The sequence below is a fragment of the Myiozetetes cayanensis genome, unplaced genomic scaffold, assembly GCF_022539395.1.
Source record: "Myiozetetes cayanensis isolate MyiCay16 unplaced genomic scaffold, myiCay2020 scf2-11, whole genome shotgun sequence".
Lineage (NCBI taxonomy): Eukaryota > Metazoa > Chordata > Aves > Passeriformes > Tyrannidae > Myiozetetes > Myiozetetes cayanensis.
Window position 1 is genome coordinate 25,578,221 of NW_026087411.1, and position 16,446 is coordinate 25,594,666.

The 16,446-nt window shown below is 38.6% G+C and overlaps 1 protein-coding gene across 2 annotated transcripts in view; it reads right to left on the reverse strand.

Moving 5' to 3' along the window:
* Positions 1-8,928: 8,928 nt before the first annotated feature.
* Positions 8,929-16,446, reverse strand: part of LRPPRC (leucine rich pentatricopeptide repeat containing) — an 86,685-nt gene continuing 79,167 nt past the window's right edge. For both annotated transcript variants that reach the window (XM_050315299.1, XM_050315298.1), the window contains exons 35-38: positions 15,650-15,724; positions 14,018-14,102; positions 10,743-10,885; positions 8,929-9,434 (exon numbers count right to left, since the gene is read on the reverse strand). In XM_050315299.1, the coding sequence (XP_050171256.1) occupies positions 9,378-9,434; positions 10,743-10,885; positions 14,018-14,102; positions 15,650-15,724 (360 nt within the window). In that variant the 3' untranslated portion in view covers positions 8,929-9,377. The remainder of the gene's footprint in view (positions 9,435-10,742; positions 10,886-14,017; positions 14,103-15,649; positions 15,725-16,446) is intronic.

Below are 16,446 nucleotides of genomic sequence, written 5' to 3' on the forward strand. Positions count from 1 at the left end.
ACAAGGAAGACGCTGCCCAAAACTCACTGTACTGCCTGTTCCACACACAACATTCAGTTTGTTACCAACTCTAGCAATGTGGTTGAGGCAGATATGCCACTCGAGCAGAGCACTGCCCGCTAGCCCAACAATGCCACCATCCCAAGGATTCACCCACTGCTATCTTTGCTCTCCCTGACCTCTTCAGAAAGGATCTCTATCCTCCCTGACCAGCTTCAGAAAGGATCTCCTCAGCTGTAAGTCATGGTCTCCTGCAGGCAAGTCAGTGTAAAACTGGTTTTGAAATGGCACCACGTTTAATTGGTCACACGGTTTCCAGGTTGTTTTGTCCAGCTACTGTTTGAACTGCCCAGGGCACAACAAAACTGCAACAGGCTATGGGGCTTCCAGTCTGCAGACGTGTCAGAGTGGGGAGAGGGATTATCAAATATAAGCAAAAATAGTATTTGTAAGGAAAATTCACCAAATTTAAAACCAAAAAAAAATTCCTGATTACATAAATACTATAAAGTACTGTCTGGACAACAGAACTGTGTGTTGTTACAATACCTCTAGAGGAGGTATCCGATCTGTAAAGGAGCAGGTAAGACAAATTTGTCATTATTACTTAAGTATTTAATATACAGGCAGAGGCAGGAAGATCTTCCCCAGTTTCCCCTCCAAGTTTATGCAGTCTCTCCACTTGGCAAATGAGCAAACTTTTTCAGCACTGGAAAATGGATTACAGAAACACTGCTCTACATATTGGCTTGTGGGTAGTGGCAGTCCTCCAAAATACTTTTAACTCGTCCTTGGGAAAGGATTAGCTTTCATTATGGTTAAGCTAAATTAATAAGTAGCTGTTTCGTCCCATATTTGTTGATTGCAAAATCCGTTGAGAAATGCTAAATAAGTAACAAGTATCAATAGCCATTCCTTTCAGTAACACTCCATGAAATTCCTTTAAAAATAAATCACAGACAATACAGTATACATGGAGATCCTTTGGGTAACAAATCGCAGGTGTTGGTATGTCCACTTGTACCAGAAATAACAAACCTTTCAGGTTTTTAGCCATAATGATTAATTTTAATGGCAGTAGACAAGAAATAGTGTACACAGAGCTCTGTGACATGCTGCCTTTTTTTTTTTTTTTTTCTTAATACTCGGAGAGCCAAGACAAGCCCTTCATATGTTAGCAGCTATTAATTAAGGCAACAATGTTTAAGCAGTGGGTTGAGGTAATTTTAAAACCGCTTAACCCTTTTAAGAACTGACGAGCTTCAGAAAGCATATATATGAGTTTGTGCTCACATTAATACGTAGATGTAGAGGTATCTGCATGAATGGATTACATACATATGTATATACACACACAACTAATGCCTATGATTGCTTTTATTTTTTTTTTTTAGGGAATATTTAAAAAGCAATTCAGATCCATAATTTATAGAAGTGCTGTTGCCAATTTATATAATTAATTATAAAACTGTTTGCTGACACTTATTTTGTCATTAAATCAAACTTAAAGGTTATTTTGAATTGCAAATTTTGTTGGCATTACTTTGCTTTCATGGTCACAATTAGATACTTATAATGTTTCCAGTGCTAAAAAACTGCAACTTTAACCCTTCAATCCTCACACCATGGCTCCCAAATCAGTTTCTTCCATCAACAACATATTTGTACCTTTTGCTCCTCTTTAAGAACTTGATCAGATTTTGCTAAGATTCCCAGCATATCTCAGTACTGTATCTGCCCAACACAACATTTTTTCATGTCTAACAAGTGGGTTTAGAGGCACAAATGTTAAGGTACTGGCCAGATCAACATGGTGAGTAAACAAGCAATGCCACTAGCCTCAAAAAAAAAAAAAACAACAATCTGTATTTTGTAAACAAGCAAATTAACCCAAATTTTCAAGCAAATTCAGAGGAATTAGAAATCTATGAACATTTGCTAATTGTCAAAACCCAAATGCACAGAACAGGAAATTTTCAATAAACTCTCAGTGCCTTGCAACAATACACAACTGTACGAGGTAACAGGTAACATCACCAGCCTTCAAGACAGTACCTTTGCTCACTTTCATTTACTGGGGACTGGGGGAAGAGTTTAAAAAAACAACAACAAAAACTTCTTGAAAATAAAAAAATCCTTCATGTTCTACTGAGAAAGTCAGAAGAAAAATCCCCCAACAGCATAGCCCCCACTCCTTATGCCTGTGTAGCCTCCCCCAGCAGCTCCAGCCTGACACAAGTAAATGTTGTCCTTCTCACGATTCAAGTCACGATGTTGAGAAGACTGCCCTAAAAGGACTGAGTATTATTCCTAACAAACACCCCAAATCTTCTACGACTCCTAGTTAAAAATAGCTAATCGCTTTGTGGCAGTGCTTCAACTGAGGGAGGAAAGGCATGAAGCCAAAAAATGGGAGTTCCAAACCAGGCAGCAGCAAAATGTGGTACACAAAATGAAAACTCTGGAAAATGAGACATGTGCTGCCCTTATTAGCTGCCACCAGGTTCTGGATGTTATGCTACACAAGGCAGTCACTGTATTTTCAGGTGGGTAAGCTGGAGGTCAAACATGTGGTAGCCATCACCCGAAGAGACTCTGATCTCAGCTGAGAAAGGCAGAGCACCAACAACTTCTTTACTCTTTTATCATCCACTTAACAGAATCATTTAATCAACTTTTTGGAGTGTAATTCCTAGGAATAGGGGCACGTGTTGCCATCCCCTGCGGAGCCACAAGGGCATTTCAGGCCTGTGGGAACAGCCAAAAAGCCAGCCCTGTCCCACCAGTCCCACAGTAATTCTGTGCACAGTAGCTCTGGCCACCCTCACCACAAGCTTGTACCTGCTTCCCACCTTTCCCCACAACTCCTACAAATACTCATGTCAAAAGGCATTTTGGCCAGGTATCGTTGTTACCACGAGGAGCGTGCTGCCTGGTCACAGCAGAGCTAAGCACAGCCAAACACTTTGGACAAACTTGCTCCAGGTTTGTCCCTTCTAAAGGCAAAACAAAAGAAAAGTGAATGAGCGTTTTTAGCTTTATGTACTTCCTAGGGAATTTCTAAGTGCCTTTGTATTAGAAGAACGCCTTGCAGCTCTGTAGTATGTTCAGTGACAGGCGTGTGATAAATTTCCACTGGAAAAAACCCCTGAACGTGACTGACAACAGTAAAGCCACAAATTACCGTAATTTTATGCCCCCTGCAGCTAGTGGTATAAAACATAGTTTTCAACCTTGTTTTTACTTGCTGAATTTAGACAAATTTATGTTATTGATGACAGTGAGAAAGACACTCAAATACAGAAATTGTATTCCTGGGCATAAAAACAATTGCAGTACAATATTTTATACGTACTATAGGCGCTGAAAAAAATACGGCTGCCATTAAAAATATAAAAAAAGATGGAAAACTAAAAGGTTCAAAATAATTATTTTCACATTATAAACATATTTATTTTCAGATATCACACTTGATCAGATTTTTTTCCTCCTCCCTGGAACACTGAACAGTTAACCAGGTGTGGAATGCACTCTCTCTCTCTGAACATTAATGTTGGAAATACAGTCTGTGTCAACAATATCATAAAGAAAAGCAAAAACCTTGTTTAAGCAGTCTACAGATATACAGTTCCTAATGGATTTTCCAATGGGCATACACTTTCTCTTGTATTTCTAATTTTTAGAGTGTAATTTTATTTACAAAGGGTTCCGAGGGCTCTAGAAATGGGCAATTGCTAGAGATGATCAAGCTTTACACACACAGGCTGTTTGAGCTACTAACTAAACTAATGGGAGGGAAATCCCAGGGAATTTTGCAAGTAACAAGGGCAACTGTATGATATATTTTTGGTTTAGGCAGAAAGTTTTTCAGAGTATGGCTAGGTAGTGGGCTCAGCAACCTGACACAGTTGCTTCAGTTACAACCTCACCTCAGGCTGCAATCTCAGTATCAGAACATGCAAAGAAATGGTGATGGCCCCAATGCCACACACTGTCCTGTATTCGGACTTCTCTTCAGAACCACCCCAAATTATACTAAGATTGTACTTACTCCTAACAGCTGCTTTTGAATTTGAGGAGAGGTTGAAGAGGCTGCTGCTGGAACAAACTTCCTTTGGTATTTGTGGCACATGAAGATGTTCCTGTTCCTTCACTTAGGACCAGGCTTGGCTCAGCAGCTCTGAGCAGTCCTTCAGGGCCTTGTCCTTCACTGAGCTGGGCTTAGCAGCCAACACACCCTTACAGTCCTTGATGCTGCTACTGCCTTCTCCAGCAAACCTCAAGAAGTGGTTTAAGAGAAGACAGCGGGAGTCATAAGAAAGGCAAAGATCCTTGGTGATGCATCATCGACCACAGCAGCCAACAAACTGAGGGCTTTTCCTGGCCCCCTCATGGTCCTTCCCTCCCAATCCAAGCAGGTCTAAGGCATCTCAAGGAAGCTGCTGAACTTGTCTTAATGAGACCCCCAGTACCAACACCCATCCTTCCCACTTCAAAATTTTGCCCATACTTCCCATCCCTTCAGAGTTCCTCTGCAGTGGTCCTATACTTTGGCAACCATTCTTCCCAGCCCATCTCCCATAAATAGAAATCCAGAACCCAAGAAGCATTTCAGAGTTGCCTTTGCTAGCCTCAAAGGAGGTTGGCCAGGATGACTTTGTCCTGTCCACATCCACCTGCTTTCTCTCCAGCCTGTTTTCTATCTTTCTATCTTCCAACTGTTTTCTATCTTAAAGTCCACCCTTTACTCTTCCCCTCATCTCTTATCTACAACTCCACCTTTCAGATCTGCCCTGGTTTCATGGACTATGGGAAGAACAGCAGATGCAAACTACTTGCAAAACCAAGAATTAAACTTGCTGTTGATTGTCAAGACTCATCACTGTGAGAGACTGAGGTTTGCTGCTTTCTGAAACTTGAGTTCATTGGCACTTGCAGCTGAGGGAAATTAAGAGAAACACAGAGCTACAGTGAGATCTGCTGCAATCACTGCAGACAATCTCAGTTCTACAAATACCACTGCTTTATCATGGTGTTCAAGGGTAATCACGTGAGAAACTGTGAAGCATTAGCCAACTGCAGTGTAGAGGTTTAAGAGTATCAGAGAGAAACCTTGCATTAATAGCTTTATCGAAAAGTAGATCAATGTGGAACCCCCGTCTATAGCAGGCACTGCATTAGACAGTTTCTATTATCTCATTTTCTTAATTACAGGAAACAGTAGAGAAAACTCAAACCTCAAACTTCCATATCTGCTCTTATTTCCATATCTAATGGGAAACCCAGCATTTTGCTCCTGTAGCTGAGGATCTACATACTCACACTTAGAAAGATGCCTTCGGATTAAACTGCAGTCTCAGTTGGAGCCACTGACCTAAAACGATATTCAGTTTCCTCTGATTACTGGTTCACAGAAGCACTGGCAAACCACCAGGGGCTGAAGCCATTCTGGAAAGGAGATATCTTTTGGCAGTTGATTTTGCACAGAAATTATGAGAATAATTTTAAGAACTACAGAGAAATCTTCGCTTTAAAAAGGGCTAAATTCAATGACAGTCTCAGCTTTTTCTTTCATGTTTACCTTTTTCACCTTTACAGCAACACTAAACTGGTGCAGGAAATTGGACATTCCTTCTAGATGCTGACAAATTTCTCGCATTGAACGGCAAAACCTCCTGGTCACATCCATCACTTCTGTCACTTTCTCCTCCGCTGTGTTCCTGGGGAGCCCAGAAGCATAACACGTTCAAGAAAAGCAATAAATACGGTAGTACCATGGTGAACGCACTACCGGTCTACTTCTCTGTCAATATGTGCACACCTGCATGGTTATGATCCTCCCTTGTCATGTAAACCTCAGCTGGAATCCTGCTGACTCAGGCATTCAATCTATAAAAACCCCATGACTCTCACTGCCAGAGACACAATGCATTCAGCTACTCCATTTTCAACAGTGGGTAGATATTAAGGAAGTCTAAAGACAGCTACAAGCCTACCAAGCTACAGTTCTTGCCACAGAAAAGGGTCTCAGGAGACAACGAGTTGAACGAACTGTTTTAGTAGATAAGCATAAGACTACAGCATGTAATTATCATGATGCAAAATGACTATGTTGGTAGTTCACAAGGAAACTTTCCCCATGTTGATCTTGAAACCCCAAAAGTCTCCTCCTCCTGCCGCTTCCTCAAGGGGAGTGGGGGAAGAGGCAAGTCCATAATGTGGCGCAGGGCACAGAAGAGGGATTAAGTCATCTCAATTCAAGCAGCAAGCTTCTTCCAGTCCTCTCAAGCCCAATCAAGACATATGATTATGCGAACACATACACACTCCCACAATTTGCTTTCTACAGTAAGATGTCAGGTCATTTCATGTCAGCAAGCTCTCAGCTTCCCACGGAGGCCTCTGGAAAGGCAAGCTCCTATCTCAGACACCGTACCTGGTCTGGATCTCGCACAATCCCAGTTATCCACTAGCCGGTGGCAAATAATTCTATTCTGCTTTAGAGGGGTGCATGCTATGGTCAGTGTGACAGAGTATGTTTGGTATCTGGACCAGTAAATCACCATGACAAGTTTGCAAGGCTGCCATTCTCCATTTTGTCACGTTGCAGGTTTCTCTCTCTGAGTACGAAGAAATAACGAAACCGCCTACTTATTTGGTGAATAAATGCCAACCTTCTAAACTGCACTTTTCTTCATGCTTGAAATGGCTGAGTCTCAGCACACCAATGCACAAGAAATATTATCACTTCAAGCGTGTTCTTGAAGAGTTGGCACAAATGTCGATTCCGCAAAACCTTCCCGGTATAACCTTGTTTCAGACTGAGATGATTGTGTCCCAGAGTGGCACAAATCCCTCACTGGCCCACATTTTAAAGACAGGAGAGACTGCACTCCTCTGCATAATCATCCTTTAACTGCATATGAAACATTTACTCCAACAGGGAATCAGAAGTAGTATCACACAACAGCAGCCCATCCTTTGAATTATCTCTGCCTTCCCATTTACACCACAGAGCTTCATGGGTCCGGGCAATTCCCATGTGATTCCAGATGATCAGCTTGTCCTTTTGCCTATTGCCCTGTCACTGCTGCCATGAAACCCTGGTTCTGTTCAGTCTCATGCTCCTGCAGCACCTCACTGACATTTAACCAGCTCACCAGCTGGCACACTCAGCCCACAACTTTACATGAGGACACTCAAATGACAATTTTGGAGCTGAAAAAATGTCATCTATATTTTTCAGTTACAGGCTATCAAATTTACTTTCTATTTCCACAACTGCAACGATTCAATTATAGGGCATGATTCTGGTAGAACTTGAGTGAAACCAGCTAGAAAGAAAAGGCAAATCCTAACTCACACCAATCCTGCAGTCGGACCCCACCATGGGCACTGGCAACACACAGCCATTCATCTGGCTGCAGCCTTGTGTGCTGCTTTTCTGTCTCAGAGGGCAGCAGCCAGCAAACATGACCTGTCGGTGTCACAGCACAGGCTACTGACGGGTGCAGTGGCTGATCCACCGCCACATGAGATGCCACCTCCTTGCTAAAATGGGAGTTAAGATCCACAGATTTGCTCTTAACTTCCTCTGTGATGACCTGGTGTTTGCTCCAAGTAATAGTCTATTCCTTATTCCCTGTGCTACTTCAGCTCCAGCAGCACACATGCCCATTACCTCCAGTTACATTCAGCTGTGACTCCATTTACAGGAACACGTGAAACGGAGGGATTCACGAGATGACCTCTAAAAACAAGAGCTGTGGCACTAGAGAAAGGGTTGCCAACTAGTTGACACAGTCTTCAATTATGCTGCTATTACACTGAAACACATGTAATGTAGCTGCAGCTTTAGAAAAAAGAACCATCTCCATTTGTGAAATGAAATAAACTGAGTCCTGCCCAGGCTTGCTTTCCGATAGGGCACACAACCATTAGGCAATGAATGTAATTTCAAATGTTAATGCCTTATCTTGACAAGCCAGGAACAAAGGGTGCCAGACGGTTAGAGCCACGTAGCTGCCATATGTTGTTGAGCTGTGGCTTGTGAAGTGATGAAGGTCACTGTAAAACCACACCATGGAGCAGGCACTGCTAGCATTCATCCTGGTTGCCTGGAACAAAAAACTTACCATTTTCCCTGCTCCTGATCTGCCAAGTCTCATTTTTAAAGTACAGCAGGGTTTTTTTTCTGCGTGCTTTTCAATATAATAGTTAATTAAATTTTAAATTTCACTTAAAAAAATTGGGTCCCAATTTCTTTTTTAACTTCAACACATTCAGATTACTGTATGAGTCTTGCTAAATTTTGCCAAAACCTTGTGTGAGCACAAGAATTTTTAATGACCACAATTTTGCCTATGTGGGAAAACCTAAAAAAATTAAGGTTAAGCTAAGGTTGAAAATATAAAGATTAATAAAACAAGTTATGAAATGCACAGAAACAAGCTTTCATGTCATTAAAACCTGTTGAAAGTACTGCATAGGCAATGTGTTCCATTAGTTATACCACAGTGCACATATGAGAGTTTCCACCATAATTCACAGAGATAATGGCTGTATTTTCTATTTATTGTTTCATGTTTGTAATTTATACACGTCTTATTTTCATGGCCACACAACTCCCGACATCAGAGTAACTTTACTCCCATATTCCTACAAATGAAGTGTGCTTACTCGTCTCCCAGCAAGTAAAAACTGCTACCCTGCAAATAATGGGCACTGCTTTGTTTAAAGGGCATATTTGCATGGATATGCAGTTCTTGTACCCATAAAATTAGCTGGACTAACAGTTATGAGAATGAACTGAAGATGCTACAGAACTACAACACACAAGCCAGAGTAAGAGGCTGAAGTATTTTGTCTCCTTCCATGTATTATCAAACACCATAACAAGGTACTTAACACAAGAAAGTACAACTGGGAGAAAACTTATAAAAATGTATTTATTTTTTACGTAGATACAGCTGAATCCTGAGATGACGTGCCTTACCCTTATACTTTCACCCAAAGTACACTGACCAGGCAAAGAAGAACAAAGGATAGGACAGTCTGCTTCAGTTACAGTTACACACCCCTCCAGCAACCTTCTCGATATACACATATTTGACAAATCAACACAAGCAGAACGACAGCAGAAGTTAAAGCAGATCATACACCAAAACGGAATATCCTAGAAGGCTGCATCTTGATATTACATCAGCAATTTTAACAGCATTTCTATTAGTGAATGTTTCTATCAATTGCAGTTAAGGAAAGTGCTGTTAGTCACAGACTTAAATTAAAAATTACACATGACAACATACTTTTTAATTTTTTTATTGAATGTAATATTTAAACAATTTCATAAACAACTAAATCATAAAACCGTCTGTTCACGATGCTTCCAGTCTTCTGTTCCTCCATTTTTCCACATAAAACTTAAATGTCTCCTATAAATAGAGTAGAATAAACAAGTTCAACATTGTTTCAACTGTGAAGTTACTAATTCTGAACAAAGTCTTATGTCCTGACAAAATCTATTATTCTCTGTCATGCAAAACTAGATCTGTATTGAAGTCTGTATAATTAAGAGAAATACCAGAGAGAGTGAATAAAAGGAAAAGGAAAACCTTGCCAAAAATGCATAATGAAGCTTCTCTTACTAAATGCAATAATATAATCAATTTCATTTTTAAAATGAAAATACTTCTTAACTGCAATCTGCAATTGTGTCAAAAAAATTGAGACGCTTTTAAAGACCAAGCTGCATTAGAGAAAAATTGAACAGGGAAATCAGAAAATGAATCATCTCTGACTTGAAAAAAACACGCTTATTTTAACTAGCTACATATAAGAAACAGACATTCTAGGTTTTAAATTCACAGTCAAAAAAATAAGTAGATTCTAAATTATGTCAAAGCTGCAGAAAAACACACCATAGCTGTTGAAAGGTTAAACCACATATTTTATGCCAAAATTTTTTCCAATCCTCTATAAAATTAGAAAAGAAAAATCATATTTATCATGAAGCAATATGGAGAAACGGTATATAATCAGGTCTTTACAGAACCACAGAAAAACATTTATTTAGCATATAAAAAGTGGCGAGAAAATAGCAATTAAAAATTTGCTTAGAAGGGGAAAATATAGTAAGTCTTAAAAATCTGCTTTGTAAAAGTGGTACAAATAGACTTTCAGATAAAGAAATTATGTACAACTATTTGCAGTCCTGACAGATTAAGCATCACGCCACTTGCCACCCTCAAGTAACACAGATTTGCACAGTTGCATACATATGTTGGCCAGGCAGCTAGAAGCAAAACTGCAATAGGAAAATAATTCCTACAGTTCTAAAGTCCCACTCTCCTAGTGCAGCAACTTGTGCTAGACACAAAACAGGTAATTAATGAAAACTAAAAGCCATTGATTGCTAATGAAATACCCATTCTATGAGTCTTTTCAAGTTGAGTTGCTTAGATAAATGCCCCAAGGAAATTTGATAAAGGTACACCTGTAGATGAGTGCCTGATAACAATGAGGTAGTTTAAATATCGTAAGCCCCAAGAGGTTTTATTTCCTGAAGTCAAATCCAATGCAAGATTACTAGAGCTCCTACAACACTCAGGACTTCATACATTACCTCCTTTGAGGAGTCTCTGCAGAGACCTGGTCCCTATTTAATTATTCATGCAATTTGTTTTACTAACACTGAACATACACAACTCTGCAGATCTATTTCTTAATTAGGAAATACTCACAGGGGGTTCAGTGAAAGGGACAGGCTCTCCTACTTTCTTCAGAAAAACTGCTAAAGACTTCAGGGATAGTTCATGCAGCTGTATATTCTTCGCTTTTGTTTTCTCATACACAGCCTTTACAGACGCAACATCCCCATCCAATTCTGAGGAGAAAAATAAAACCCAAAAAATCCCAGTGGTTACTTGTTTCTCTTTTCACCTGCGTCCATGATGTCATGCATTCCTACTACTTGCCAAAACACACTCTATATATTGTAATATACAATATTCTGGATATTCTTTGTATCCTACTGACAATTCACATCAGACAACAGAACACACAGCCATTCCTTTTCACCTGAGGCTGGATAATCAATTTCTTCAAGCATGTGCTGGAACCACAAAGGAGTTGCACAGTGAAAACACACAAATGATAAAAAATAAAAACAAAAGCTAAAACGTAAGCCACCCAAATTTAGCCTAGAGGACTCTAGAACAGAATTTAATTCCCTTAAGTAAGGGCAGAATACTGTTACGGTTTCAGGTGCTGGCTACATCAAAACTATAACCTAAAGGAACAAACAAAACAAAGGTCATATGAACATTTTAGAACCCAAATTAAAATCCATTTTATCTTATTGAGCAGGAAAAAAGTTTTGCTGACCTACTAACTCCTTACAAACCTTAAATATTTAGGTAACCAACAACATTTTTCTGGATATTCCATGAAAGGCACCATCCCCTCCAACAGGTTCTAACTAATCCATTCTTCATTTATTTAAAGCAGTATTCATTTCTAGCTCCCCTCTCCTTCCTCTGAAGTGGGAGAGGGGAGGAACTCCTCCTACTACATTGACTCATGCTTAACCATCGACTTCTCTGCTGCTCAGATATTTCCTTGAGAAGCATCAGGATGAAAGATAAGTGACCCCTGACAGTTTCACCGCTGCCCTTAGGGTCCTAGAAACAGTACAACTGTTCCTAGCACCTTGTGAACAACATGAAAGCCATCATGTCCAGTTGAATTCATTGTGCTGCTTGGGAAAATGCAAACACCTGCAGCATGAGAGCTGTCTTAGGTTTTAGTTGTTCGCATTTGGAAACTCCATCTTCGCAACCACAGGGGCTATAAAAACAATGGTTCATAAAGAAAAGACAAGAAAAAAGCTGTAATTATGCAGAAATGGATAGCTTGTGTCCCTTTCTCGTGAGAAAAAGCTTCCCACTCACATCTGGCAAGTGGCTGAGCTCCTTTTTGAACGTGGGAGGCTACTGCAAAAACTGCAGGAAATGACGGCTTAATGAAAGCATAATAGAAATAGTTCACTTTCTATTTCTTTAAAATAGATTTATTGTATGGGAAACACCAACAAAAAGAGCTAATACTTAGATTGCATTTAATGGACCCCACAAATGTGATTTTACATATTTCTTTTTTCTAGAAGGTATACAGCAAAGGATTATGCATCTCACCAGATAAAGGAAAGCTAGCCCTGCCAGTGGATCACATCGCAGGACAAGGAAAGAAGTAAATGTCCTTCTATTTGTTCTGTCACAGACATCTGATATATGCCATCTACACTCTATTATATCTCTGCTAAACATATAAACACAATTATAATTTTATTTGTCCATTTATTTTGATATCCAGCAACAGCAAGAAACTGTACTAATAGTACTCTGTTATGTTTCATTCCCCTTTCTAACTAATTAAAAATAACAATGGCCTGAAAGGAGAATCCTTTGTTCTCTTGAAAATTATGATAATACAAGGTTGGCCTTGGCCCAAAATAAGAAACCATGTTTGAAAGCTCACTAATTTTAAGAGATATATATATATATGTATAAATTTCTTTTATGTAAAATACCTTATTTTTACCCCTCGTGGCTAGAAAACAACCTAAGCACAGCCTTCTGATTTCTAATTGCACTAAACATTTTGCTGATGATCACTTTAACAGTCAAGTGATCAATGTCTCATACAGGTGAGATGTTTGCACAGAGTAACCTGAGAACAGCTTTTAAAACTCTCCATGCTGGTACTGAATGTCTCCTCTAGAACTTGCTATGAGCCACCTACATCTCTGCCTAAGAGCACAGCAGCCATCTGTTCACATAACAGTGTGGCTTCACATGTTGGATACACTCTAATCACTCTTTCAGGGATAACAGAGCAAGTGACTGATTCTCTGCAATCTCTTTGTGAAACTGCTGTACTATGAGGTAGTTGGGAAGAATACTGAAAAAGCTGATTAGTTCACTTACAGAATTTGTACTCAGGTAAAAGCAGCAAAGAGCTAATGACAGTGTAAAGCAGCAAGTACAGAGGTGGTGACAGAAGGGCATTTTTTGTTTTATAAAAACATGTTAGAAAACTTACCCTGCTGTGAACAAAGCTATGGGGCTAAACGATTTTGGTAGTGATTGCTATTTGGAATGTTTCTAAGCAATTTTGTAAGTTAGATACCACATCATGGGAACTTCTACAACTTGATTCAAATATAATAAAGGATTTATTCCTTTAACGCCAGACCTTGGATTTAAACTTGAAGTATTTTACCTATTTATCTCCTCTGTGATAGACTGGAGCACAAGGACTGCTGTCATTGTATTTTTTTTGATTCACACATGTGGAAAGTATTTAATCCCTGTAATAAAACTGGAGGATGATAGAGTACACAGAGCAAAGAACTCTACAGCACAGAAGTGCAAGCTTCCAACTGAGTGCTGCCATAGGGGCTTGCATGTCCTGTTTTTTGAAGACTGAGTCTTGCAAATAAATGAAATTTGATTTTTTTAGAGGTGCTCATTTCTGACTTTAACTATAAAGATGAGCACTTCAAATCAACTATTTATGTAAATTCAAATGAAGGCACCTGGAACATTAACTTTGGCTAAATTACAACATGTATAAAAATCTACACTAATAACAGTAGGATCCTTTCATGTTACTGATACAACTGGCCACTACATACACACATACAATGACCCAATATACTTTCTACATGTTTTTGGGGAAAAAAGCTAGATTGATTTTAAAAGCCGTTCATTTCTACAGTACTTTTCTCCATGGGTTAGGATGGATTCCTTTTTATTCCATGAAGCCTCTGCTTATCCTCTATGTGTCAGTTGGTTGCTCTTCCATCCTAATAAACAGGATGGCACACAGACCCAACAGACTTAAACAACAAAAACCTCAGATACCCAAGCACATCTTTATGACTCCTTCCATGACCTTTCTGAATGTCTCAAGAGCTCTTACTAAAAAAAAAACTATTCCAAGGAGAGTAAATTACCGTAACATCTCAAGAGGTAACGGTATGCCACTTCTGGATCTAGATGCTCAGGAATCAGTTCTAGAAGTCTTTCAATCACCTTTGCCTGTGAAATTTAATGCACAGACAAAAAGAACATGAACTTGAAATCTTAAAGAACAAACCAGAATCACCAAAATTAGAACAATGCTTTCACAGCTTTTAAGTGAAATGAAGTGTACTGATATAAAGGAATGGACCCGTGCGACTGAAAGCAGACATAATAACTTCCTTCCCAAAATTCTGTATGCAGAAATGAATTAGTAAAAGAAATGTTACAAAAATTGTGACTAATATGAGACTAAAATCCATATTCAAGAAGCCTAAACATTACTGTCTCTTTTTTTCCAAGTAAGTAATTAATGTATTAATGAGAATATGTAAGGATTTCAACCAATTTAAAAAAAACTGCAGAACACTCAGCAGCCTTCATTGACCTAGAGGTCAATGGTAGCTATGATCAATGCTTAAAAAGCATCAGATCACTAACTAATGTGTTTAAATTTGGAGACTCCCTCCCTCAACCTCTGATTCCAGTTTCAAATCCTCTCAGGTCTTGAATTAAAGACAGTTTATTGAAATTATTAACATCTTTATCACATACTACTAACTTCAGTGTGTTACTAAAATTTCTGCTTGACAAACTAAAAACATTCAAGGTTTTAGTTCCTTCTACAGACACCAAATGATAGTGTTTATTATAATCATATTTATCATCCCCACTTCAAGAGAAGAACTTTTAATCTCTGAGTACTGAATGTTAATTTCCACAAAACATAAATGTGCATTTCCCTCATTTGAAAAATACTGATTCTAGTTTGTGTGTTAGCTGTCTCCTGATGCTGCTCATCTATGAAAGAAAAATCAATGTAGTTTTGCATGCATGTGTGGTTTTTGGGGTGGTTTTTTTTGTGGTTTTGTTTGTTTGGGTTTGTTTTTTGGTTTTATTATTGTTGTTCAATGTTGGATTTGGGGTTTTTTGATTGCTTTTAGCGTTTTTGTTTGTTTGGGGGGTGTTTTTTTGGTTGGTTGTCTGGGTTTTTTGTTTACTTTGAGGGGCCATGAGAGGAGGGAGGGGTAGGAGTACAACAAGAACATCAATGAGAGCATTTTGAATTACAGGGAATGAGCACAAAGCCAGGAATCCAAACAGATGCTCAAACCAGATACCTGTCCAAACCACCATAACAAATGATATGAAATGTGTCTTTTAATGTAAACATAGAGGCATTTTTATCATTAGAGGGAGACGGCAGTTTTAACTTGCATTTGTATTCATACAGTGTAGCCAATAAAATAAGTATTTCAGGTGGTGAACCGGAAAATGCAGTAAAACATTTAAAGCACGATGTTTATAGGATATACTGTGTAACATAAAAAATGTAGGAAATCACTGAAACAATAGAAAATATTAAGTACACCCTCCTTTCCGTCATGATCCATAATGTAAACTGTTCCTTGAAATGCAACCAGCTCTGCAAATGAACCTCCCCCCTCCCTGAGAAACCCAATAAAGCTGTCAACAGTGAAGTTCAAGATCCAAAACACTTTAACAAAGGTTGATGAAATCGTATTCTTCTACATACAAAATTATATACATAAAAAAAAATATACCTGTCCAGGTTTAGATGCCGCTCTAGACATAAAACTCCCTAAAGTTCTCTTCTCCTGAACTATTGCACCACACCTCTGAAGAAAAAGAAATCATTAATGTAGCAGACGTGAGTAGGTTAGTGATAAACAAAAAGGCGAAAATTTCCAATTACAGATGCTTAAAATAATATCCTAACATATTACCTATTTACAGGGTAAATAATTGACCATCAGATTGAAAAAGAAAAGCAAAAAACCAACCACAAAACAAGTTCATTTCATGCACCTCTTTGGTAAACATTTTTAAAATGGTAGATATAGTTTGTTTAAAACAATAAGGGAAAGAATTAAACTAATACTTCAACATACCACAAAAATGAGATTTAGGACTGCAAAAGAATGAAAAAGAGAAACACTATTCCTCTCCAATTATACTGCCAAGCATTCACAAGTGAGCTAGGGATCATAAGGTTAATTATACATTTAATAAGGTGTCAGGGAGATAACTGCTCGTTTCTTTATAAAAATTAAAATGTACAAAGCAAGTTCTCTTTAAAGTATAATTACCTACACTTATGCATACAAAGGACTGATTTCAATCTCTCTATTTTATAAAAGGCTTTAACTGTAATAGACAGTGTTTGAGAGAGAAGTTGAACTCAGAAAAGTTTGAGACGGACCAGATAAAAATCAAAAATCTATCTTATTATAGAAACAAGGTCAAAATAAAATATACAAGACAATATTTAGTGTATGTTCCTCAAAGGTGTCAGTCTTAAAACTCTTACAATGCACAATGCTTTTTTTTTTTTACCAGC